The 27052-nt window shown below is 42.0% G+C and overlaps 1 protein-coding gene across 2 annotated transcripts in view; it reads right to left on the bottom strand.

Moving 5' to 3' along the window:
- LOC111661481 (glutamate receptor ionotropic, kainate 2-like) overlaps positions 1 to 27052 on the bottom strand; it is a 56615-nt gene extending 29563 nt beyond the window's left edge. Inside the window, exons 1-6 of one of the 2 annotated variants that reach the window (XM_023415063.2) lie at positions 26524 to 27052; positions 8755 to 8922; positions 7754 to 8017; positions 5073 to 5254; positions 3517 to 3570; positions 1889 to 2062 (exon numbers count right to left, since the gene is read on the bottom strand). In XM_023415063.2, coding sequence (XP_023270831.1) covers positions 1889 to 2062; positions 3517 to 3570; positions 5073 to 5254; positions 7754 to 8017; positions 8755 to 8922; positions 26524 to 26647 — 966 coding nt within the window. In that variant the 5' untranslated portion in view covers positions 26648 to 27052. The remainder of the gene's footprint in view (positions 1 to 1888; positions 2063 to 3516; positions 3571 to 5072; positions 5255 to 7753; positions 8018 to 8754; positions 8923 to 26523) is intronic. The other variant, XM_023415064.2, reaches the window with a different exon arrangement.

Here is a 27052-nt window from a genome sequence, read left to right as displayed (position 1 = left end):
CCACTATTTCACCTACTGCACCTTCCTCCTCCTCCCCCTCCCATCTCAGTCAATCAATCCTTCATGAAATCACAAGGTGACACGGACAGCGTTGTCCTGGTAACCATCGCTACACAACTGTTGCCTGGCCACAGAGCACAAACAAGCCCAGAGCCCAGCAAGGCTTCTGTGCTGCAGAGAATGACAAGGTATGAGAGACAGGAAATAAAAGGCTGGAGAGAGGGTCGCGGGTGGAAGGTCACACCACTGGCTGCCGCAGCCCTCCTACACTTTAATTTAATGATACCCTTCAAGGTGGCTTCTCTGCCCAGAGCGCCGCGGCATAAATGTCGGGCAAATCTACAAATTAATTAGACACATTTGAGTTGCAGGGAAACCAAACATTATTCTAATCCATGCATTTATAATGTAGGTACGGGCTATTTTTTAAACACCCGCCGAACTGCTTCAGGCTTTTCTAAAATAACCATCAAAATCAAAATGTGTATATTCTCAGTGCTATCTCTTCACTCACTCACTATAGAGAATCCTCTTAGAGTGGCTCAATATAAAGAAAAAAAAAAACAAAAAACATCAGACCCGGGATTTATAAATAGAGCAATCTAATGAAGTACTTTATCAAGCTTGCATGAAGCTTTGGACGTATTATTTATTATTTAACGGTGGTTCTAGTCCAGTGAGATATGTCAATATGTAGTAAAGGATCTGACAAAATGATTCATGCAATGCTAATTAATCAATTCAACATTCTCCACTAATATCCATTAATTTCCGGTGGAGGAAAAAAAAAAATCAAGTGATTTAACCTCTTTGTGTATTGCATTAATCTTTTTTGCACACATAACTGCTTTAGTCGTTTTTCTGCATCCGAGTCCCGCATGGGAAGGAGGATGCACATACTAGTGTTTGTGTGGAAATAAAATATGATATTTCTGCATTTACAGCAGTGTGAGCTGCATGTTTCTGACAGGATATTACAGTAAACTCTGATATATTTACAGGGTTTTATTTAGGAAAGTGAGGATCAAAGACATTTATTTCCATGACTGGGTGTTTGTTTTCATTTTTGAATGTATTGCAGAAGGCTGTGATTGATATATGAATAGGCATCATGCATCGTGTCTAATCTGAAGGCCTTGTCTTCACGTCTTTGATGTAAAGACGCTTCTTTCATTACACAGATTTCGCAGAACAGATCTTAAATCTGCCAAGAAGAAAGAAAGACCAGCTGAAAGACTGAAAAAAAAAAAAAGGGGGGGGGGGGGGTAAATGGACTGTTTACAACAAGAGACACAGAGAGGGACCTTGAACGTCCATGACGAGCTTCATTCCCGTTTTCACTTTCAAATCACCTTATCCAATGCTTTTTTGGATGGCATCCTAAAAAACCAAGGCCATAATTTCCATCCAATTTGCTCCCTCTCTCTGCATGAACACTGACAGATTGTCATATTTTGGCCACGCTCCCAGAGGAGAGTTGTGAGAGGCAGGAGGGCAGATAAACGGCTATTACCATTCACACCGGCTCATTACTGAGCATTTAGACCCAGGAGCACCAGCCCAAAAGCTCCACGCAGAGGGCGTTCATGCTGCTCCCATACCCCACCCCAGGAGCCCTGAACCATGGAGCTTGTGATTGACAACTCATTCTCCTATTGTTTTTTTCAAAACAATGATTTATTTAATCTACCATCATGTATAACTTCCTAAAGATCATTTTATACAAACAGCCTAATAGCCCCAAAGGTGCCGTTATATTACAAATGGCTTCCAATGGTTTTGTTGACTCGGAGATAGAGGAATGAAGTAGAGCTATGAGCATGATTTTACATGCAGAGCACAACTCGGGCATTACATAAGCAGCATAAAAATATATATTCCAGCCTACCGTCATGAATCCATCCAGCAGGCCTGAGTCGGGTTTAGGCGGGGCTTGTAGCCGCTCCATTGACCACTTCTCGATGATTGATGACACCTGAGAGTTTTCTGTGTTGAGGATGCGGAACCCAGTCATGTTGACTCCACTGTAACGATACGGTTCCATGTCCAGGGCAAAGAGGTCCTGGAAGCATAAAGATGTGTTCAAGCTGCGAAAATAATTAGTTTCTCATCTTTGGTTGTGTGCCGCTTATTATATCAACACCTACCACCCTTAATGGTTTAAGAATAATTTATATTAGCTATTTGAGTGGAAGCTTCAGCAAAAGAAGTGAGAACGGAAGAGTACAGTTGAAGGTATTTCAGGAGTTATTTTATCTCATGCAGAGGCAGTAGCCTTGATTAAGGCGAGGCTTTCAAGGTTACAGGCAGGCTTTTGGTGGACTGCCATCTATCATGTGGAAGTGAAAGGACAACCCAATTGTCCTGCATACAGCATGTCTGGCATCTCACCAGGCAGATGTCTCTGGGACGCAACAACACAGTTGACAGAGCAACAGCAGGTGATGGACACAGAGTGGGGGGGTTGCCATGGTCAATGTTTGCCGTCCTATTCCGAAAGCAGCATGGATGGCTTGGTACCAGTATACAACAGTTTTGGCCAGCACAGTGGCCTCCAACCTGCCAAACACTGGCGGATGTTAAAGTAGGCATGTTGCCACCTCAACAAGCAGCAGCAGCAGCGGCATGCAGCGGAAACACGCCTATAATCACTATTCTCTTTCCTCTCCCAATGACATACCTGCTGTCATTCACTGCCCTTTCATCCAGCCTGGTTCTTATGTGGATGCACTAGGGATAGCTGCATGTCCTGTGCACTGGTAAATGTCTTTTTCAGGTCAGTTTTCTCCAACCTTAGCCTCACCCTTTTGCAATTGTGCTCCAAACAACACAGCATGCCATTTATTTGTTAGAGCTATAATGGACCAAATGGGTGACAGTCTCATCTGCTCAGGGCTATTATCTGAGCTCTCTGTCTTCTTTTCTCTGTGCTCAGCGAAGATGTGCTGCTTTTTCTCTGGAGCGTAGCAATCTTTGTAGTGGCTAGATCAAAGAACTTTGGAGAACTTCAATTGCTGCCAGAGTCAGAATAAAATATATCCAACTGCTTTTGTTTCCTACACTCAGGGTTGTGGACAGCCACGTGGGGTGAAGGGGTTGGTGCAGAATTTAGAAAATAAACAGAAGTTAAACTTTAGCAACTGATACTTTGAATGCAAATAGTGTATTTATAATCAACTACATGACAATGAGTCAGCTTCAGAAGTCCATCTATTTCTATCACCAGAAAGTTGGGGTTGTAGCTCAGGTTCAAAATGCTTTGCACAAAATAAAAATAATGGGATGTTTTTTCTTTGCCTGGCTCCTGGTTGAGTTATATTTAATTTTGTTCTCAGAGAAGAAAAACTGCTATCAGAACAAAAACAGGTGAGTATTTGCACTGCAATAAGCCCAGAATAAGAAAACTATTCAAACCCCACACAGTTCCAAGCTGGTGGAACTCTGCAAGAAATGTAACAAACAACATGTATAATTGCATCTTTTTTTTCAACATAAAAGAATTGCAAGTGTACTTACCAGGGTAGTAAAAATATAATGGTAGTACTCTGTCATCATACCCATGGCCAGGGCCTATAGGGAGGAAAGAACAGTGGGTAGTAACTAAAAAAAAAAAAAATCAAAGATTAATAGTTTAATGAACTTATTACTCTGTTCGTTTTAATTCATTTAACTTTTATTTAACCTGCATAGTCACTCTGATGTCGACATCACCTCCCTGGGCAGGAAGGTAACCGAGGATGGAGATTCACATTTAAAGAGCATGTTTAGAGCATTTTGACTTTGTGCTAATGGTTGATTAATCGATTCACTGAATTAATATCACACTCGGATTGAGACGCACACAAGTGCTAACATCTTAACTAATCTTCCCCTCTACAGCCAGACCAACAGCTGAGTGAGAAATTCAAATAACACATCTAAAGCTTCCTTACCTGTTTTTTTGGGGGGGTTTTTTAAAGGAATTTTAATTAGCTACTTTTCACACAAAATGTGTTGTTTGTACTGATATGATTTTGTTTATTTCACAGTTCTCTCTCAATGTGATAAAAAAAAAAAAAAAAAAAAAAAAAAAAAAAGTGCATATAAAAACTTCCAAAATTTTTTGTTATTCTCTGTGAACACAGTGTGTGGTCACAGTGAATACAAGAATTGTTGGAATGCGACGTGCACACCAACTTTAAGCCCGTAGTCTCCAGCAAAGTATTGGAAGGCGCACTGGATTGAGCTGTTGACATGCGGTACTTTTTCGTTTTGTTTTTCGTGCCCACTAAGTATTCACCATCAATAAATAATCATTCTAGTTGCTTCCCGTAGACACACAGCTGTATCGAGAATTCAAACAGCGCAATATACTCGTGAGAAGGCTTCAATTCAATATGAACCCCCGCAGTTTTCATAAATAATCTGCCTCTGTTAAATGAATTTAACATGCCTGTGAGCAGAATTAGGCTTTCTAATTAAAAAACCTTTATTGTGCAATGGAGAGCATCCATTATGACGGGTCAGTAGTAGAGATCTAATATTCTGCAAAGAGATTAAAGCTGCACCGAGCAGAAAGTAGGTATCAGAAACATTTGCATCAGTGCTTAAAGAGAGGAAGGGTAATAAAAGGAATGCATATGAACTTATTGTTTTAGTATAATGAATGAACTGCGAGTCTATGTACGGAGTACTGAGCCTATGCTTCTATAAGGGGACATTATGTAAATTTTGGGACTGCAGCTAATTCACTTTTAATTAAATTCAGGAAGCGCTATGATAAAATTAACCATCTTTTTCACAAACGTGGCAGACTGCTTTTACTGTTGGTGGATAGTACTGAATACGGCTACAACCAGTGATCAGTGTCATTATCAATTATTTTCTCGATTGATCATTTAGTCTATATATGTAAAAAAAAAAAAAAAAAAATCATGAAGAGATGAAAGTCTTGACATGAATTTGCTCCGACCAACAGCCGAACACCTAGAAGTATCCACAACAGTTCGAAGCTCCATATACAGTCCCCCAGGTTTGGTTTCGCAATGAACCTATCCGTCTATCTGTTATGGCTCATTAAGGTGGGTTCGTACCTGCTTTAGGATCCAGGCAGCCATCTCATGTCCACAATCAAAGATGACATGGAACTCCTTTGCTTTCTTCATCTCCTTCAGAAGTGGCTTGGCGTCCTTGGTCTCTGTGGGCAGCTGTCGGATCTTCAAACGAATGTTGTATCGGGATGGCGCCTTGATCAGCTCCTGCAGTCGAATGAGACCTGCAGACAAAGAGGATACATATAGCGTGAAAAATGAATTTTAAAGATGTAGCAACATACTGTGTTTGATCTGCCGCCATTTTGAAGTATCGCTGATGCCGAGGAGGCCACATAAAACCAGCTGGAATCAGGTTTTCTCAGCAGAAAAAAAAAGCTCATATGCATGCCTTCCTAATCCACAGTCTATTGATCCTCCTACTCATGCCTGGCAAGCAAACAGACTGCTACAGACCTATCAAGAGAATTTAACACCAAGCCAGCACATTGCACTCTGTTATACCAAAAGCACAAAATAGAAAGAACCGCGATATGCACCCTCCTACAGAAACTTCCAATCCCACAGAAGGCTCCCGAATGTTGAATCGCTCTCGTCTTCCATGATACCATACAGCGGCATGGAATAGGTTCAATTTTACCCTGATGGAAAGCCGTGGTCAATCCGGTCTCTCTCACACACACTTCAAATGTGCTCTGATGAGAGCGGCTCTGTTTGCCCACCTTGTACTTGCCCCTAGGGAGCCCGACGCCGCCGTCGCATATTGAGCTACAATCTTCACCTTTCATTTCTCGACCACACGCTCAGGTAGAAAGCTCTCCGGGAGATACTGTGATGAGATTACAATGAGTTTCTCCCTCAGTAAAGAACTTCAGAGTCCAGGGATGAAAGAGGCTGGATTGATGGGAGAGATGATTACTTGTCATGGGTATAAAAATGGTTGGAGCAGAGAGGATAGTTTGAGAGGGAACTGGAGAGAGATAGGATTTTTTTTTTTTTTTCGTGGAATCACTTTAAGATAGCTCAGCCTATTTTTTATTTTGAAATGAAGTGCTGTGTGAGCAGTTTAATGGTGTTACTGTGAGTGGGGTTGGGTCTCCCTGAGGCCTACAGAAAGATTGGTGTGAAATAGGAACATGCAGGTCTTGTTGTGAAACGTACTATTGTAGGGAGGAATACTGAACCTCCTAGAGCTTTCCTCAGGTAATCCCAAAAGATCCCTACTCTAGGGCATGTCTGTGTCTTCCTGTTTTTGTTCATGCTGACACTTTGGGAGGTGTTAAGCAAGAAAAAAAAAATCTGTCAAGGGAGCTCAACGTTTGGGTAACACTGTCAACGTAGATGTTTGTGGGCTCTGGCTAATGCCTTCAGACTTTCCCCCTGGATCTTCTAACGGCTGTGTGTGAATATTTTATCCCCTCCGATAGTTTTTCCTGCCAGCCGTCAGATAGGCTCCAATCAGCAGCGTGGGGCCCTGGAGCATGAAGCTGTGTGATTACAGCCTGGGACCGGGTGGAAGCGGCGGTGGGGGGAATGCAATGCGGCTATGCAGCTGTCACACTTTTCAGGGCGTCAGGTGCGTTACAGCAGAACTGCTCCATGGAGGAGGCCCAGGCGGCTCCTATCTGACAGAGAGAGAGGCGAGAGGTCACCTTTTGGCATCTCACTGGGGAAGTTTGCTGGAGAATGAGGGTGTTAACATACTGAGCTCCAAGGCAGGAAGCGAAGAGAGGTCAAGGAGATGAGTCAGAATAATGTGGCAAGTGGGACGACTCATTGGGATATCATCCGAGGTTAATGTACAGGCGCTCGCGATGCTGCAGGACTGGCTGTTTACTGAAATGTATGCAACAGATGTAAAAGAGACACTGGAGGAGGCAAAGTAGCAGTAAAAGCTAATTTTCCAAGACAATCTTAGTTGATAAAAGGGAGCAGGAAAGGGTTTAAATATCAATTTAGAGGCACAATTTAAGATGTCAACTACAAGACAATATTCATTTTCTGAGAGTGGGGAGTGAATTCATTATGCAACCTGTCTAAAATTTAAACCTCATCTCAACTCTGTCTAATTTACTTACATTAAGTTGTCAGCCACATCGTGCCAAATCGCTCGTAAATTGCGAATAAGCATTTGAATATTGTTATCTTCTCTGGAGCGGTTACACTTTACCTCATAAAAATATCACTGCACTCCAGCTAAAATATGACTGGTCTTTTAAAACACACATTATGAGCCACTCCACAAAGTCACACGACAGACAAAATGGCTCAAAGACACATTTGATAGCCACCCTCGGAGATCAAGTGTCTCTGTGTGTTATTAATGGCTGTTGTCGGCCCACACATACTACAGTTCTGCATTGCATTAATCTGAAGAGACATTGGGTCATTCTGGGTAATGTGGTTCGCTTTTTTTTTTTCTTTTTTTTCTCTATGCTGCTGCTCACTCTCCTGGAAGACTGACATGGGCAGCACCTGGAGGACCGAGGCAGAACAGTAAGCTATTGATTTCTGAATTAACTTGACAGGTTACAAAGCACTCTCTGAACTCTGAGGAGCAGTGCTGCTTTTTGTAGCTCACCTGGTACCTCTTGCTTTTCTGGACAGTTGAGGCTGTAAAAAGGCTGCAGGTTTTTAAACAGTGTCACATTCATCACCTCACCCACACACGCACACACAAAACAGACGCACCACTAGAAGATGAAGACAGACAACAACTGTACCTGTACCTGTGCTGTCGTCATAGACCACAGTGACCGTTCTCCACTTGAAGAAGTGCACCAGGTCGAGGATGGCTCTACTGAGGGAGGAGAAGTCGGGGAACAGGCTGACATAGTACGAGTCCCTGTTGTCTGACACTTGATGCTTCCACTTGGTCTGGATGTGGGGTACTCCCAGAGCGTTGCAGATGGACTGGACTGCATTGGCCGATGAGCTGTGTGAGGGGCCAAAAATGGCCGCCACCCCGAGGGAAAGCTGGTCACATGCTGGTGGGATAGCGAGGGAGTCGGTTTATTGTTTCTGTTAAATTTACCACGTACCTGACCATGTCACCTCAAAGAAACAAACAGGTAGCCAAAACAGATGTTTGATAATGACCACGACTTTATATATATCATTTGAAACTAATTTATCGAAGCCTTTGTGGAGGTCTGAAGAATGTACTTAGTATTAAGTGTTCAAATGTATCAATCGAAACATACCGTTTATATGGTCTAATTTCTTTCTTTCTTTCCAGGTACCAGTTCAGTCTTGTGTTAATTTATTTTCATTATATGTTATATACCCTGTTTTTCTTTCTCTTTTATACCTGCTAATATCTAGATTTTCTCTCATGTATATGCGCATGTATTTACATGATAAAATAGTGAGGCAACATGGATACAACAACAATTACAGACAATACTCAATTAACCTTAGTGTCTTTTCCGCAACGTCTAAAATCCCTGGTAATTAATGTTTTGTGTACCTCACAATAGTTCTGGACCAAACAGTCAAAAACAAGTATTTTAAATCATTTATTTGGGATTGTTGGATTGACTCTTATATATGCCGAGTAAATTTCTTCAGATCCTGTTGTAATATCACCATAAAGTTCTCAAATAAATGGGTGTCATGACAAAAACTATCTTGTTTTACATGAGATCATTTCATTTCTAGTGTGATTCATTAGCAGACAAAATGAGGTGCTTTCTAAATGTCACCTTCATATATCCGGACTCACCTTTCCTGGAGGCCTCAAAGCTGTCGAAGATGTTTATTCTCTGGATGTCATAGGTCAGTGTGGTGTTGGGGAGCAAGGTGCGGTTCCTGTTGATTGTGTTCAAGGCAAATTTAAAGGCTAGTTCCTCTGCTCCGGAAGGGCCGCTCTCTATGGATTCAAATATTCCTCCTGAGGGTTGACAAAGAAAAAAAGAAAAAAGGAAAAATTAGCATAGAACAAGAACTCTAAATAGCCACTTCCTTCTCCTGTAATTGCAATAGATTCCTTAGCACAATTGACATTCAAGTAAATGGTCGATATGATGCAGGCAATTACAGCTCAAGCAGTGCTATCATTTTTAACACTTCAGTGTTTGTACTCTCATATTATTGATGCTATTGTGCTCGCTGCTTCACAGAGCTCAGTCGCACGCTGACATGAAACAGATCTACAGTGCGGATTAGGCGTTTGGATCTCGGCTGATTTGCATTCGGTGGCAGTCGTCAGTGTAATTATAGGCAATTAGTTCTGTAGGGAGGTGAGTTCAGGGGTGGGTGCCCTTCTTTAACTCCCTCGCTCAGCCTTGACAGAAAGGTTCACTCCTCAATTTTGTCCCATTGATTTTAATGATTCTCAAATGAGAGGAGAGCAAAGAAAAACAAGAGTGCAGGGAGCGAAGAGGTTAGGGTGAAAATACAGAAAGGTAGAGAGGAGAAATAGCCACGTGTATATGAAGTGGTATATAGAAAGACAGACAGGAACAGAGACACTGGCAGTGAGGGAGAAGGTCAGACAAGTCAGGAAGACATAAAAACGTTTGGAAATATTTGAACACACTCGTTAAAAAGAAGTCAACTCAAAGGTTCAGATTCTTATTTCTGCTTCACATTTCACTGTTACTTTTGTTGGTGTTTAATGGGAGAGCATCCTGAAGGGAGTACCACGCTGTGCCTGCCTGAGAAATCTTGTTACCTTTTGGATATATGAGAATCGCACCTCACGATGCTCATTAATTGACAAAGTAAAAGCCTCCGCGACACAAAAACAAACAATACACACTGCTTCACCACCGCATGAGCCAGACAATATAATTACCACCGCAAAGTAAGGTGTTGCCACCTTTAAAAAACAGCACCCGTCAGGCTTGTCAGTTATTTAAAAAAAAAAACTCCACATGGTCCAGAGGAAGGCGAGGTTTGAACTGACCCATTAGAGACGCGTTAATCATTTCAAGATTATGTCAAAACATAATTTACCGGAATTTATTGACATCAGACAATCATCAGAAAATGCAAATCAGTGAATTGCAATGTAAAATGGACAAATTGCAGTTACAATCAAATTGACATGCTCTGTTTTTTTTTTTGTTCTTTTTTTTAAAGGTTACAAAGTGGATTCAGTTTTTCCTCCATCTAATTTACAAGCTAGTCACCGAGGACATATCTAATTTCAGGTGTAAATGGGGTCAGTGAGAATGATAACAGTATTCTTCACACATCCATCATTAGAATGAAGCAAAGCCATTATAGGTAACGCAATACGGAGTATGTAGCATATTAACATATTCATATTTTACTAAGAATATTTCTATGTCAAACAGCTGAAACAGCTGTAGAGTCAAGCAGCCAATTTCAACTTTCAAAATAAACATAATAAAAAAATAATAATAAATCAAAGCTATGTTCCTACAGCTAGTACCTTTGAGGATGGACTAAATCCTGAGAAAGCTTTACACAAATCAAACTTAAAAGAGAGTGGATGGGGTGGAGTGAGGGGAGATGAAAGGGGGTTGCGAGAGCTGCTCTGAGAAACACTCTCGTAGACAAGAGCAAAGTTCAGGAGTCCATCCACGGTTCCCACCCTCTCGGAGGACGGAGAGTCAGTTTGATGAAATCCAAACTGAGGGAAAAAAAAAAAGTTTAAAGCCTGTTTATTGATTCAATTACAGAGAGCGAGGGAAAAGTGCGACTGAAAGAGGAAAAGACAGAGAGAGAGAGAGAGAGATAGAGAGAGAAAGAGAGAGAGAGAGAGTGACGCATTTTTAAAAGAGTGGAGAAAGAGTGAGAGAGCTTTACATTAATAGACCCAGCAGGCTATAAATAGCAGCTGGCCACAGCAGGGAATGATAGAAAAGGAGTGCAGGAGGGCAAAGAGGATGTCATTAACTTAGGGAAGTGAGCTCTGTCACTGTCACCACGGTACAGCCAGACAGTGTGTTGTACTTTCTTTCTTTCACACACATATATATATATATATATATATATATATATATAGAGAGAGAGAGAGAGAGAGAGAGAGAGAGAGAGAGAGAGAATAGAAGAAAGTGAATTGGAGTTGAAAAGATCTCAAAGCCAAAGATCAGAGACTAACTTATAAAGGCACCCAAGTACATGTTTTGTGTCACTGAGTGAGGCATAATAATGAGGTTTTCTTGTGTTAGTCCTCCTGCTGTACAGCAGCAATGTGATGTGAACATGTTGCTATTCATGGCATTTCATTTCACTGCAATGGCACATTAATCTTCAAAAGAATGAATCCCCGAGAATCAGCATTAAAGATGATGGGAATCATGTCAGTCTGACCTAATAGATAATTATTATACTATTGCCCCGAGGGAGCAGATGAGGCTCCACTGGCCTGTTCATCTAGTCTGAAAAGGAGCATAAGGATATTAAGTTAGGTTCATCAGATTTCTTTGGCACGCTGTATGGCTCGGACAGGCTGGTTTTAAAGAAACTGTATATCTTAGGGGACACGGAGGAGCAGAAACATTATACTAGTACTTCAAAGGAGATGTCAAATATTAAATTACCTTGGAATAACCTTGGAATCGAACGCGTTACATGAGTCCTTGGTTTACATTATATAAAGAAAAGATCCTCAATGTTGTTTCCACTGAACCATGAATCTGACGTTTCTTCACAAATAATAATTTTCAGCATCTTGGGAAAGACTCTCATTAATATGGGATGTAATGTATATTTAAAATCTAATAAAGCTCTGTCTTGTGTCATCTATCCTCTTCTCACTACTGGCTGTTGTGGTCCCTCTGATTGTAGGTGTGTGAGTTACAGCTGAGATAATCAGTGTGTGTGTGTGAATTATGGAGCCGCCGTCATTGGGACTGGAGTGAATTATGGTGCAAATGAAAGCTCTGAGTGAGTTATGAGCTGGATAATCACCCTGACGAAAAAACAGGCTTGCTGATCTGAGTGTCTCAGTGTGTGAGTGTGTGTGTGTCTGAGAGAGAGAGAGAGAGAGAGAGAGAGAGAGAGAGAGAGAGAGAGAGAGAGAGAGAGAGAGGGGGAGAGAGAATGAGCAGAAAGTCAAAATTAAAGTGTAGTGTGGGAGGGCGCCTCCTCTATGTTAATTTTATTCTGTTTTAATGTTTGTTCAGAGTTAATCAAGTGCATTGTGGACTGAACATAAAACAGTAACTTGGTTTCTGACAGAAATGAAGTTAATTTGAAATTAGTCCCAGTAAACAGAAACCTTTCACCTCTGAAGAACATACATCACAAAGAAGAATAACGGAGGAACCTTGACAGTCATGTACAAATGAACAAAATATGTATTTTGGTAAAATAAATTCTGCTGCACACATGCTGCTCTGAACAAAGGTTAAAACTAAGACTGTATTTTTATGACTTCAGTAAATAGTGTAAATAATAATAGAGAATGTACTTTTACTACTATGAATGAAAATACACTATGCTCTCTCTACTCAAGGATGCTCTTGTACAATGGGAGATGGGAGTCAGATATGTTGCCATGGTGACTCATGCATCTATGCTATGGCTGAGAGGCATCTGCAGTTTTGGAACCTGAACAGCTGATTGGTGGAGGAAGGGCGTTGAGATAGTGCGGACGGCCTGTCTCTGTGACTAATGACCAGCAGCGCAGCTGCAGGATACCAGTGGGCTGTTGGGTGGCTGCCATGGCAACCAACTGGCAAACTTGTCGCTAGGGCAAGTGGCTCAGGTATGCACATGAAGTCACTCTGTTAGGCTTTAGGACCTCCGCTCACCACAACCCAACCCCCCGGCCTGCTTCTGTCTCCCTCCGTCTTTCAGCCAGTGAGGATCGGTGCACGGAGCCAAAAGGCAGGAGGCAAAAGTGATGGAAATGCTCCGTAAATATCCCAGAAATTCCCGGTGGGAGCGCTCCCTGACATGTTTGGCGGTGAATGGGACATGATGCATGAAGGCCTGCAGAGAGTCGCCGCCCCTGGTCATTAATCTGAAGCTCCCCTTGCGGTAGACTGACCTTCCTACGCTGCACAAGGGCCAATTCCAAAGCTCCCTGAAGATCCCCAGAAAGCTGACCAGGGCACGGGATACATCAACTGTGCAAGGCGCTTGCCAGTGCTATGATATCACACAAACAAGCCATCATCAGTGTAGCCGGTATGAAATTCACTAGAAAGCTATCTGGAGAGATGCATGGTATGACTTCGTCTTCCACATTGCTTCATTGTTTGCTGATGAGTGACATTCTCTTCTATCTTATTCTACATGTAAGGGCAGAGACAAATGCTGCTCTTATACTGTTTGTAGCAGAGGTGATACACAACACTGTAAATTTTTTGACAATACAGCTACATCTCCTCAGGCTTTGGCTCGGAGATAGTATCTTATAGAGAATTGGTTTTTTTTAAGAGCAAGATAAGGAAAGCACTAAACTTGGTTAATAGAGTTCCTCTTTTTTCTAAGATGACACTCAGTACATCGTTGGTTGAATCTAGTCAACTAAAACTTAGATAAAATTAAAAAAATAAGGGTAAAGGTAATAGAGTCAAATGCTAGTAGAGGAGGAGGAGGATGCTAGTAGTTGTCATAGAATAGAATAGAATAAAATAGAATAGAAATCCCTCAGCAGGAATTCAGGTGTTATATAGCATGAAAGACCAAGCAATAAAAACATAAAAAGGACCCATAAACAGTTGAAAACACTTCATATAAGCACAAAAAAGCCAATCAATCTAGTGACTCAGCAATAAATCAATAACTTAGTCAACCACTCCGTTAGAGTAATGGAAACTGAACATGAAACCAGTAGAAAGCAGCTTATGTGAACAAGAGTTTAGCTGTTGTTATCCGACTTGTTTGGCTTGTTGGTATTTTCTCTACAATAGAATCACTTGTGTCACCCTAAAGCCTCTTGACACAGGACTGGACTGTCACCTGCCACTGCTGGACGCTAAGCCTCAGGCTGACTCGCACATTTGAGCATACACGTGTGAGACACACACAATCACGCACCTCTGAGATTGAGCCTAAACAAACCTGTCAGGTAAGAAACAACTGAGTCCGGGGAAAATGAGACTGATGTGAGAATTTAAAGCCGACGCCTGTGGCATTCAAAGACACCTCGGTTCAGTTGCACTCAGGGTAATAATTAGCTCTACCTTTGCCAAAAGATCAATCTCATCAATCTCTTATAATGAGCACACACACACACACACACACACACACACACACACACACACACACACACACACACACACACACACATACAGTCTCCAATCGGAAATGTGTGCCACCACGCTCGTCTCTGACCCAACTCCGAGTGGGAAACCAGTGATCATATAACATGTATTAATTCTGAGCGTTGGCAACAGATGTGCTAATTTGCCAGGCTCTCTCTATTCATAATAATGTGCCAGCTCCCTCCTCAAAATATGTGCTAATTTGCAAGGGCTCATTGTGGATGTGCTAAACTACCGGCTGACATTTTGTGTGCTAATTTGTCAAGCAGGGACCCCTTTTGGTACTAATTGTGCCAAACTGTGAGTACACTTCCACAGGCCTTGAATTGCTGAAGTCCCAAATGACTTCTCTCTGCTCGCAGTTTCCAACCTCTCCACCGCTCTCAAATTGCGACTGCAACTGAAAAGAAATACCAACTACTGTGAAAATATGATGTATAAGCACTTAGTGTGCACGCTCGCCTGCATGCACACAGACATACACACACGCACATTCACTCGCTCACATTTCATAGAAATATGTGCCTGCTCTTGAGAATAGACAAGCTCCTTTAAGAAACACAGGAACAGACCTCTAGTCAATTGCTATGGCAGTTCTGTAGGATCATTAAACGCAAATATACACACACACTACAGAGAAGCAATGGCCTGTTTCTCAGATTTAAAAAGCTACTTGCACAAACATAAGGTCATAACTACTGTTTACTATGATGATGTTATATTAAAGTACACTATTTTACTGAAATATTTCCCCATCGTCGAGAAGCATAAACACACCTACATGTGAGTACACATATTTTGTGACTATATTCACAAAATGAATATAGTCCCGCTCTTGAGTTTCAATTACCTGCTTAGAGAAACAGAGACACAGTGAGAGGTAAGTGCATGTTTTGTAGAGCCAGTACACACACACACACACACACACACACACACACACACACACACACACACACACACACACACTCACCCCCACAGGGAGAAGCTTTTTTTCCCCCTAATTGTCAAGAACACAGAGCATTTCATTACCTCAAAATTGTCAATCAATATTTCACACAAACACAACAATTCTATTTTAAGGGATGCAAGCTCTGATTATTTTTTATTGTGAATTAATAGGGCAGCTATTCTTTTTTAGTTGAGTGATTAATTGTTTGATCATTTCTTAATGCTCACGGTGACTGTTAATAAAAAAAAAAAGAAAAAAAAAAAGGAAACATTTGGCATGACACGTAGGAAGGAAAAATAGCATTTTCTGAATGCAAGTAATCAATCATATTTTCTTATTTGTGGAGGTGACACAAAACCCGGATATTCACTCTATAGTCACAGAAACAAAGGAAGGGAGTAAATCCTGACATTTGATAAGCTAGAAGTTATTATTTATGCTACAGTCCCAGTCAGTACAAATCAAACGCACTTAATGTTACTGTCAACCATTTTCCAGGTATAGAGCTCTGACCTGAAGGAAACTGTAAGCCCTGTGCTCGGCAAAGACTAAAAATATTTATTGAAGCTCCTGATGTGCACAAATCAACAGAGGCACATGGAGCAGAAGACAGCCATTATAGTGGCTGTAATATAACATGCAGAGAGGTGGCGACGCGTCTTGAGCTCTTCCTCAGTCGGCGCTGAACGATGCCCGAGGAAGAGCAGTCAAGCTTCAATAAATCTTTTCACTCCTTGCAAGCAAAGAGCGTTCAATTGTCTTCATGTTGATTCTGTTGGTTTGACAGTCCCTTCCCCACTGTTACAGTTACCAAAGCTGATCATAATGGAGTTTTCTTGTCTTTTGAATGCACCCTCCTGACCTGCCCTGACATGTAACATTGAGTATATTACCATGGAAATGTAATTTGTACAAAATAATAGATTCTCTAAATTGGAGGCAAACATGCCTATTAGCACATAACTGCCAATGATATAATGTTTGCCACAATGGGAATACTAGTGTATCTGTGCTATAATACATGGTAAATGTACTCAGTAAATGCAGCATAAAAGTTTGCCATCAACAAAACAAAAATGCACTATGCAGTTATGATTATGATTGACTCTACACTGCAGCTGTGGCATAAAACATTACATTTTAGGGAAGAAAATCTTATTATTTGATTGATGCAAATGCATTCTGGGGGAAAATATAGTGCCTTTCATACACTGTAGGCTTTATGACTCTCTCAAAATTCCTATCTGACTTCCAAGTATAAACATGAGTATTCCCAACACTGCTGTCACAAGGTTATAAAGTTCAAGTAAATAAAACAAATCCCAAAACTGCAGTCAGGAGCTTTTTCCGCCGACACAGAAAATATGTGATATAGCTCTGATATACAGGCCTCAGGGAGTGAGAGGGCCCGCTTACTGAACAGAATGCTTCCTAATGCTTCATGCCTCACCCATCTCTGCCATTTCTCTTTCTATGCCCCATCTTTTCTCCCCTTTATCAAACAGCCACACGCACAAACACACACACACACAAACACACACACACACACACACAAACACACACACACACACACACACTCTTCCTCACTCCCTCTGACTAGAGTACGTCTATGGTGGCCTCGGCAGGTGACAGATGGCGACCTCACAGCGCTGCTCACTGTAAACTGAGTTTTAATCAAGCCTAAGCACGTGTGAGAGATGCTAATTATCCACTGCAGGCTAAGAGAGGCAGGAGTCCAGCCTTGAGAACATTGTGGCTGTGCATGTGCATCTCTGGTTCATAATCACTTTCCCCACTGTGATAAAAAGCGTTTTACCGGCATTATTACCATTTATGGCGTTGCAGCTGAGAAGTACGAGGCAGGATGGACTGGGTGTCTCGAACGTCCCTGGACACTTCAGCCCTCAGGCTGTATCGCTCACCAAAATAAACATAGCTGAGAACTTGACTAACAGTAATCTTCAAGTCTTACAACAAACTCGCTCAAAGTTAAGCAGTGGGATTTCTCATCATACTTGCCAAAAGGTGGGATGCTAAGACTTTCATCTCACTACCGTGCCATCTCCCAACATTTACATTTCATGAAACCATCACTCCTATCCGAAAAAGAGAGTGAGAGCAGGATGAACTTGCACCACAACGTCTCTTACGTGCATCTAACATATATCATGTGGAGCCGACCTTGGCGCGGAGCTAAAAAGAAGTTCAATTTGTAATGTTGCAATTAGGTCACCGCAAATTATATGAGACCTCTTTACTCGCTCCTCTGCTCTCATTCTAATTCTCAACCGTTCTCCTGCTCATCAAAATGGCCCTGTATTACACTCTCCCCATTGTAAGTTTGGACAAAATGGCTGTAAAATTAGACTTTCTTTCTTGTAGAAGGGCAGATGTTATCTCCTGTCAGAGCCAAAGGTCAAGAATTAATTCAGGAGGCGGCTCTTTAATGCTCACAGCTGGGGTTTTTTTTTCGCACACTGATGGAGAGAGAGAAAAAAAGAGATATTCTACTGGATTTTGTTAATCTGATTATAATAATTTTTAATCTTTACATAGGAAATGACACAGAAGATGGTTAACCCTGACTTAAACGTAAATTATAAATATATAGATTAGATGGGGCAATAATGTGCAGACACACAAAAATTGAATAACAGTGAGAGAAAGACATTGTTAGTGGTTTGCAAGGCATTCAAACTAGAGTTCTTTCACTACAGCATCTATATGGTACCTATATTGTCTCATTAAAGCTTTTTATACCATGAAAAGAATATAAGGACTATAGAGGAGGCAATATAAGAAGTGGTATTAAGCTTTGAGACAAATGGGTTTTGCACAGACCCTTCCATGCCCCTATATGTTATAAAGCACGTCATGTTGATAGCTGCAGTACAGTACCGTTCTATTCCAAGACTGGGGGAAGTTCAATGAGAATCTGAGACTGAAAGGATATTCTCTGCTTTGAAATTCAAAGGCACAATAAGAAATGGAGGCTTGGAATGTGTATGTCAAATGATGAACCGTGCCTTTGTGTGCGTGGACACTGAGACCAGGGGATGAGGGGAAGTAAGGCTTGATGATAGGGAGAGGGAACAAAGTAGAGGGGAAGGTCCAGGAGACAAGCTGAGAGCCAAAGGGAGACAAATACGACACGGAGACGAAGGACAGAGAAGGACAAAGGAGGGGCGAAAAAAAAATGGAGAAAGGAGAGGAAAGAAAACGGGCAGAGGACTCTATTTTCTGGATTTTGGGTATTGATTTGATGCTGAAAGTGCACCTCGCCGTCACACTGCCTCCTCACAGCCCGTCAGATGTGTTTAGAAAACAACAGGTGATGGGCATGATGTCTAAAGTCGCAGTAAGCTGTAGGTATTTACGCAGATGGCAGACGGATGTGCAGTTAGGCAACCAAAAAGAGGAGAGTGTGGTGAGGGAGGAAGAGAGGAAGGGACGAAGAGGAGGGGTGGGGCATGAAAAAAACAGATGAGCGAAGGAAACGAAGAGGGAGAAAAGGAGAATAAAAGAGGTCACTGGAGGCAGATAAAAGACACTCAATTAAACGACTGAATGGATGGCCCATTAGACCTGAACGGACACCTGCATCCTCCCCCCCGCCCCCCCTCTCCCTCAGCCACAGGGCAGGAAAATGTCAGCTCCTGGTTTGGGTTCATCAGCCTCCCATGAGCCAGTGCTGTACACAAGCTAGCTGATAATCAGAGCTACAGGTACAAGTCAATATGCTACTCTTTGCTGCAAAGGTGTGTCAATTTTTCCTGCTTGTTCTGCAAACACACACGGGCAATTGCACAGCAGCAGAGAGAGAGAGAGAGAGAGAGAGAGAGAGAGAGAGAAATAGAAAAAGACCTGCACGCTGACGGAAAATAGCCAGAAGCATAATGATTAAAAAAAAAAAAGAAATCAATGAATAATGAAGATCCTCAAATATGTAGGCTCATTTTTCCTATAAATAAGAAAACATCTATTGAAGATTAATGCAAAAAGACAAAAGAGGAGAAACTGGTGGAAAATCAAGAGTCCTGTTTTAATCTTTCTCCTGATCTGCAGCTGACTGTTTATTTCACCATTTCTCATATTCATTCACACCCTGTTGAGTAAGAAATGCAGAGTCTTTTGTCATGTTCAAAAAGCACTGGCCGGGTGTGGGTATATCTCATCAGAAGCTGTGCAAGGGAAACGGAAGCGATTGGCTTCATTATGTCTCCTCAAAATTCTTAAAACAGATTGTACAAGATGGGAAATCAATCTAAGTCTGTTCCAGTCCGCTGTAATGCTTTGTGTGTGTGAGTGTGTGTGTGTGTGTGTGTGTGTGTGTTTGTGTGTGTGTGTGTCTGTGGATAAGGGGAGGATTGCTGGGTCATATCAAACAAATGGGGGAAGAGTGTCGGTCTGAGTGTGGGCGACTAACAACACAACCCTGACGAAGGCTACTGCAGCCAAAAGATGTAGGTTTTCACAGTAAAGCTTTGTCTAAATGTTTCCCAAAAGGAGGTACATCTTTTTCTAATTTCTTTAACTAATGGCAGCTTACATCTGTTATCTTTATGCTTTCTTTAACATTCCTTACTTTAAATTAGACACAATAGCACTAGCTTCTTTCCAACATGTTTCTCCTTTCACCTTTCCTTTTGCTAACACCTTAAAAACAAAAAGATTGGAAGGGTGATTAGAGAATGCCACACAAACACTTAAAATACCCTCTGAGCCAAATGAAAGGGAGAACAGAAAAATGAAAATCAACATCTCAGGAGGGCGTTTTGCATAGCCCTGGTGGATCGTGGAAAATGTGAGTGTCATGCTGATTCAATGAACATGATTTTAAGTAAGCCTGTCTCAATACGTCCTCCCCCAGAGCCCATTTCCCCAAGTGTCCTTGGTTCAAACAGAGAAACGTTTTTACATCCGACGGGCTGTGCTGTCAATGGGAGCCTGAATTCTGCTTCCTCTCTTTCAGCCAGTCGCTCCCCTCCTCCTCCTCTCACTCCTTTATTCAGCTGGCATGGGGATGAAGGTGATTCACCACATCCTAACCTGATCGGTGCCTCACATCATAGCCAACACAGCCGGAGGGCTTTCTGTAATCGATTGACTTTTGAATCCCATGTAGTTTGGACGTCAATGCTTTCATTTACAGTGTATGCTCCTTCAAGTATGTTTACTTGGTCTGCGTGTTTGGAATTCACATATAATTGCCTCGTTTTACAGGGCACATTAAGACACAGTTTTAAATTCATACATAACTACATGGGTGAAATTATGAATGCATATTTACGACCGAGCCCTTTAGCAACAAACACATCCAACAAAAGGCAATCAGTGGTCGTCCTACAAATTAAAATACACATTAAACATTTACTCTAGCTCCCAATCAGCACTATCACCAGCTTCTATAATAAACCACTGACAAACCAGGTTTGTTTGCCTCTATTAAGCAATCAGTTAATTACCACAGTTGAGCTCCTACGAAGTTAAAGGTCTCACATGTTACTCCCACGTACTGTATAACGCAGAGCACGGCGCAAACACTGCAGCAAGTGGAAGGTCGATTTTTCAAACCACTTAAAGCACAGCCAGTTAACAACATACATACATCACACTGGGAGTAATTGAACACGTACAGCTGAGTTTGGAACGTGACAGACAAATCGAAAGGAGAAACAAGAAATGTGATAACGTCTAAGAAGCACATCCTAAAGAAGTCGCTGCAGCCTGTGGCTGTTTTAAGTCGTCATTAATTCACAGCGACGCGCATGATTAATCCACTCCCACACATCCATCTTATAGTACACATTTGTTGTTTTTCTTTTGTGTACGTGTTTGCATTCTCACAGATGGTAACCTGTGATAGATACACACAGACTGGGGCATCTGGGACTTGGCACTGGTTACTTGCTATGCTGCCAGTTTCTGTCTTTTTTTTCATGATTCCTCTTAGCAATACAAACATATTGATTTTTATTGATTCCCACCATCTTACGGTCTAGTGGAAGTGGAGACAGTCAAATACATAATGAGGCCTAATAGATAAATTCATTAGAGGCTAATAAAAATACATATTTGGGTTTAGTTCCCCAAGGAACCTACAAGGATATTTGTGGTATTAATGTTTTTTTTCCCCATTTTTCTTTCCACTAGGAGCTATTTCATGCAAATCTATAGTCTCAGGCAAATTTTCAGCTTGCTAATACTATACCGCTGACATTTATTCGGAGCTGCAGTGCATGACTCCTGGACTCCCACTACATTTCCACAGCATACTCGACTGTCCTTCCTGACTCTCTTCACAGAAGCCATCACAAAAACAGTAATAAAAGACCACACCTGAGAGTGGGCTGAGAGTGGACTGCTCTGAGGCAAACTAATCTATCTTTACTCGGTATCTGCTGGCTTCAACACTCACTGTTTTTCTTCTCATTCACACCTCACACAGACCCCCCCCCCCTTCTCTCTAACAAACACTCTTGTTTTTCTTGCACCGCTCAGTGACTTCAAATTTTCTTCAATCTCCCCTGGTGGGATTGTGAGAAGGACGGCTTCATGTGCGTTAAAAGATGCACAAAAAGAAATACATATATATAAATATATATATTCCTTGAGAGCAGTTTGAGCTCTGACCTTCAGTCAGCTCTGAGCCAGACAACCAGGCAGCTAGACATGCAGCAGGGTCCTTCTCAAGGGACAGTTTCACAGAACAATTGCACACATAACCCCTAACCCTTATGGAACCCAGGGAAATCCCTGAGTGACAATGACAAAGAGTGATAGGCGGTGAATAATTAAACCCAATACAGAAATCAGGACTTCCACAAGCCAGTAGGAGAACAGGACAGATGTGTTTTATATTAGTCGCAAAAATAAACCATATGTCAGAGGAGGCACTGGTTACACTGCATATAAAGTCAATCATCTAAAGCCTCCTTCATTGTAAATAATCTTTCCGAATGTAGCTGGGAAATCTAAAAAAATTGACTTGATTCTAAACACAACAAGAAAACTAATTTCATACCTCACAGATATTTTCCATTTCGAAATGCCAAGAAATCTGTACCCTGAATTAATCACCATTGAGCCTTTTGTAACTGAGGCATGACAGCAAGACCTTCAAAGAGTCAGGACTGTAAACATGTTTTAGAAATCCATCTAGATATTTCCCTGCTTCAAGCCCATGTGTGGTGCTGCATGCTAATGTACGACAGATCTCCTCTTTGTTCTTGAAACCCACGGTGGGTATTTTTAAACCATGGAAATCATTTGCCAGCAGAGAAGAGATAGTTTCATATTTCTATAAGCTATGGCGGGGCCAAGTGACACATGAATATTTTAAGCAGCTTTGTGCCTATTTAAATGTGTTTGCCGTGAACACGCTGGCAGTGGGCCAGGGCACAGGGTGTTATCCATAATTCCTGCAAACCCAAGCTAAACTCCAGCATGCTGATAATTCAGGCTGGAGGAGAGCAAAAGCAAATAAAGTCAATTAACTACAAACTCCCCTTGAATTTGCTCCCTCTACCCTTGCTTGTTCTTGACAACCTTGAAATTTCACCACAATAGTTGAGGGGATAAAAAGAGTGTTAAATATTAGAAACGCAATAAAGGACCTTTATCCTGGCACAGCATTGTGGAAGTAGCTAGATAAACTTAGCTTCCACCAGAGGGGATTGTGTCTTTTGCCAAAATACTGGGAAAAAAAAAAAACGACTTGATCTCCTTTCCAAAATGAAAAACAATGTTGTGCTTTAGTCATAATATTCCCAGGCATGGCTAAAGTGGGAAAATATAAACATAAGCAGGAAATAAACAAACAAAATGAGCATCTCTGAGTCAACAATGCTTTCAGCAGCAGTTGACAGCCCGGGGACGTACTGCGACTGCCAATGTTGCTTGAAGATGGCGGTGATAATGTTATCACTCAACCTCACAGCCGCAGACCAACCATGGACATCAGAAATAAAACACTGCACACTATCTCAATTTCATTGCTGATTTTTGTTCTCTTTAATTTCTTCATTTATGAATAAGACACACGTCTTTAAGTAGAACTCAATCAGCTCTAATGAAATGGCAGATGTGATGACTCATTGCTTGAGTGACTGAATGCTTGTTTGTTGGGAGAGCTAAAACGGATCATGTGAAATAGAACTATTTCCATGGAAGGAAAGTCAAATGAGCTCCTTTAATTTTAGCCTACCAGTCAGCTTTCACATGATGCTTTAGACTTCAATACAGCCCTGAATTTTCCCCTCACAGGTACTGAGAAAGTTGAACTTTTATAACAGCAGCATCTTAAAATACTACTGTACTGAAATTTCATACATCATTTCAGCAAGAAGGTCAGATCTTTCTACAGTCTCTCCTGACTTCCCTATCATGAAAATAATATCTTAAAATATAAGGAGAAAAAATTTTTTCTACTTGCAAATTCAATACATCCTTCAGTTTTTTCGTTATGGAGTACCAAGCTTTCATTTCATGTTTAAATGGATAGTTTACGGCCTTTTTCTTCAGCCTACATTGTACAGGTGGAAGTGGAAAGAAAACCGATACTGCATCTGAAATATTACCCACATCGTTCTGGGTCTCTGAGAACCTTAGCTACAAAGTCTCATTAAACACTCTCAAGAGGTAAGTGGGAACTAGTTATAAAAAGAGGATCTTCTCCCATGCGTATTTTATTACACCTTGTAAGGGCTTCCATTTCAGTATCTAAGTAAATGAATTACCTGTACAATTTATAAATGAGCAACACTGAACACAATAATTCAATTCAGCCTGGGAATTAGCTCAGCATTTTTGCCTGCAGCTGGTGGCCTGAACGCTTATTGTTTTTCTTTTTTCTTTTTCCTTTTCTCTCTGACACCTATCGCTCTACATGGGAAGACCAATGCTGTGAATACAAAGGGCTGACTATGCTTTGGTGTTACAGTCTGCGTGTGTGTGCATGTAAAGGTCTCAGTCTGACAGGAGAACAGTGGTTGTACAATGTGAGCCGCGTGTCTGGGCAGAATGGAAGTGGGGCAGGAAGGGAACAGACAGACCCAGGGGAGCTGACCTCCTCATTTAGCCAGCCTCTTGCAGGAGCAGCTGGGATTATCTGCTGAACAAGCACATCCTGCAGGACAGGAAATGCACCGGGGGAAGGACCAATGGGCTCCAGTGTCTCTCAGGGCAATTTTGCTTTTCTCCTGTCTCTCTCCAAAGCACATGCACTTACACACACTGACACAGCTACATCTTACTTTCTTGATAAAAATCACTGTATTTTTTTCTCTTTTAGAAAGTCAGCCCCTTTACAAACAAACACAGACGGATAAGTATGTCATCTTTTCTATAGAGATTGAATTGCACTACAGGAGATGGAGCAGACTTACAAAGGAAAGATATGAGGTGGATGCTTCTTGACTGACAAGGGATAACGCTTCAAAAAAAAACCTTGAAACCAAAGCTTTTCTACAACACACACCCGTCTTTTTTTGTTCAGCAACAGGCTCAGGCTGCGCTGCCAAGAAGCCGGAGTCGCTGTCCGTGGTTCTGAACAGACGGAGCTGTCGCCTGTTCAGAACCACGGACAGCGACTCGACTTTTTAGCCGCGTCTAAGCCACTTTGGTCGCATCACTGCCACCAGAACACAGACTTAAAAAAAAAAAAAAAAAGAAGGAAGAGAGCTTTCAGTGATTTCAGTGACATGAATCACCTCTTATCTCGCATGTTTATGTCTACCGCGCTGATCCAACGTGTCAGGCGACAAAAGCTAATTTTTTTGTCATCATCTTCACACAATAAAATACACAAATATACATGTCAGTGTGACATCCGCGGCCAGATTTCACTCTACGGTATCAGAAGAGGCGCACTTCAAATATTTTTCTTTTTTTTTTTTATCAATCACTGCTCCACTTTCTCTCCCAGGAATTTAGTCATTATTTGCCGGCTTGGAAACTTTGGTGTCACATACTATTACGCAGGGACGCCGCCGTCCCCAAAGGATTACTGAATAGACGCCCGGCGTCTGTCAGACAACGTGTGAGACGGGAAATCTCTCATCGGGCTGAGGAGGATGCAGCAGGAAGAAAAGCACATCCCCGTTGCCATAGCGGCGGCTCCTGCGGACGCGGCCTGACTCTTAAACAGGACCCTCGGGGGAATTGGGGGGGACTGTATAAGGATGTGTTGTCAACACTTGATGACATCCGCTGTCAGGAGGGGGGCTCCCCTGCCCTGTCACTCCAAGATGCCTCTCTGCACATGCAACAGAGAGCGGCAATAACGCAGCCACCCTAAGAGGGATCTGATTAAGCAACAGATGAAACCACAGGAGGCCGTGATGTGGTGATTTTTAGGACAGAAAAACAAGTATTAATAGCAGTTTTTAAAGCTGTGAATCAGCAACAATGCGCTGTAGTGACAACTGTTGAAAAGCTATCAACATTAATTATATAGCTCTTCCGCCAAGCGATATTCTGTCGCCTTAGTTCCTGAAGAGAAGTGGCTAATCAACTTTAGGCTACTTATCAGTATGAGTGATTATTCTCAGTTGGTGCTGTTAACAGTTATGTGGTCACATTTGGCTTTCAACATGACTCAGCCAAATCACCACTTCAAAACCGGAACTATCCTTTTAATCAATGCCAATGACTGTATAAATAACCAATATAAATAAGACATGCAATCCATGCTGGGTAGCAGTTCAGTGGGATTAAGGATAAAAAAAAGTAGGCTACTGGCCGGCGTATTGATTGGCCCTTGTGATGGATCAGAGGGATTGATCCGCACTCTGGGGAGTAATGTTTACATGTAAACATTTACTGCAGAGGACATGTTGGGGGTGTCAGCAGTTTAAAAGGCCGTGGAGATTCAAGACTACCGTGAGGATAGTGGTGAGAAGATGTGAGCAGAGTCGAGCAGTGATGTGTTTTTTTTTCCTCCGGTTTCATCAGATGCTCATATCCGTGAACTGTTGCGTAGGAATACGCCTTCATCTACGAGTTAGCTACAGTTGATTTTTCTTTTCCAAAAGTTGCTGTAGCACTGGTTTAAATGTTTGTGGACAAACACCATTCAACCTTCATGGTGTGATGCATACGGCAAATAGCAAAGTGTTATGAGATTATAACTGTGAACTATTAATCAACAAATGATTGAAACATGATTTAAAGGGTGCCGGCGAAATTCTTTTGCCAACTATACAAGAGAAGGCAAGAATGGGACACGGATGTCTCGATCTATCTGCTTTTGCATCCCCGTCAATGTCATTTCACTGTGGATTGTCACATAAGCAGTTCGTGTGATTAGATATCGCTACAGATGGTATCGTGTTATAAACAAGGAGAATCTTACCAAATCTTAAAACGTGTGGCATCCCGCGAGTGTAACCAAGAAACAGCAGCAGAAGCGGGATCAGCCTGAGGTTGGACCTGAAAACGAGACTGGTTATCATCAGATGATGGGAGGTAATCTTCATGTTGTTTTTAAAAAAATGCACAGTGGTTTAATCCCCCCGGTGCGCGGGTTCGATTCCCCCGTAATTCTTCTACGGTCGTTGGGCAAGGCAGGGTGACGGCGGCCCTGGATGCGCAAGATCACGGCATGGTCACTTGCGCTTTCCCTAAATCCATTAGCAGTCCCGGCATGATTCCTTCCCCTTCTCCTTCTCCTCCTTCACTGCGCCAAGAAACAACAATCCTCCGGGTCGAGGGACGGCGGGACATCCATGTCGAAGGGTACGGATCCAGTGGGGAGGAGGAGGGGGAGCCCGAGCATGGGCTATATAGGTGGTGTACTGGAGAGGGGTTTGGAGAGGAGCTAGAGAGCGCCAAGCAGAGGATACAGCAGCGATATGCAGCCCCCTATGAGGCGCTCTGGGTTG

The sequence above is a fragment of the Seriola lalandi genome, unplaced genomic scaffold (assembly GCF_002814215.2).
Source record: "Seriola lalandi dorsalis isolate HSWRI2012SDOR001 ecotype SW California unplaced genomic scaffold, Sedor1 jcf7180002054544, whole genome shotgun sequence".
NCBI classification, from domain to species: domain Eukaryota; kingdom Metazoa; phylum Chordata; class Actinopteri; order Carangiformes; family Carangidae; genus Seriola; species Seriola lalandi.
The sequence above is the reverse complement of the archived record's forward strand: the minus strand, read 5'-3'. Positions and strand labels throughout refer to the sequence as shown.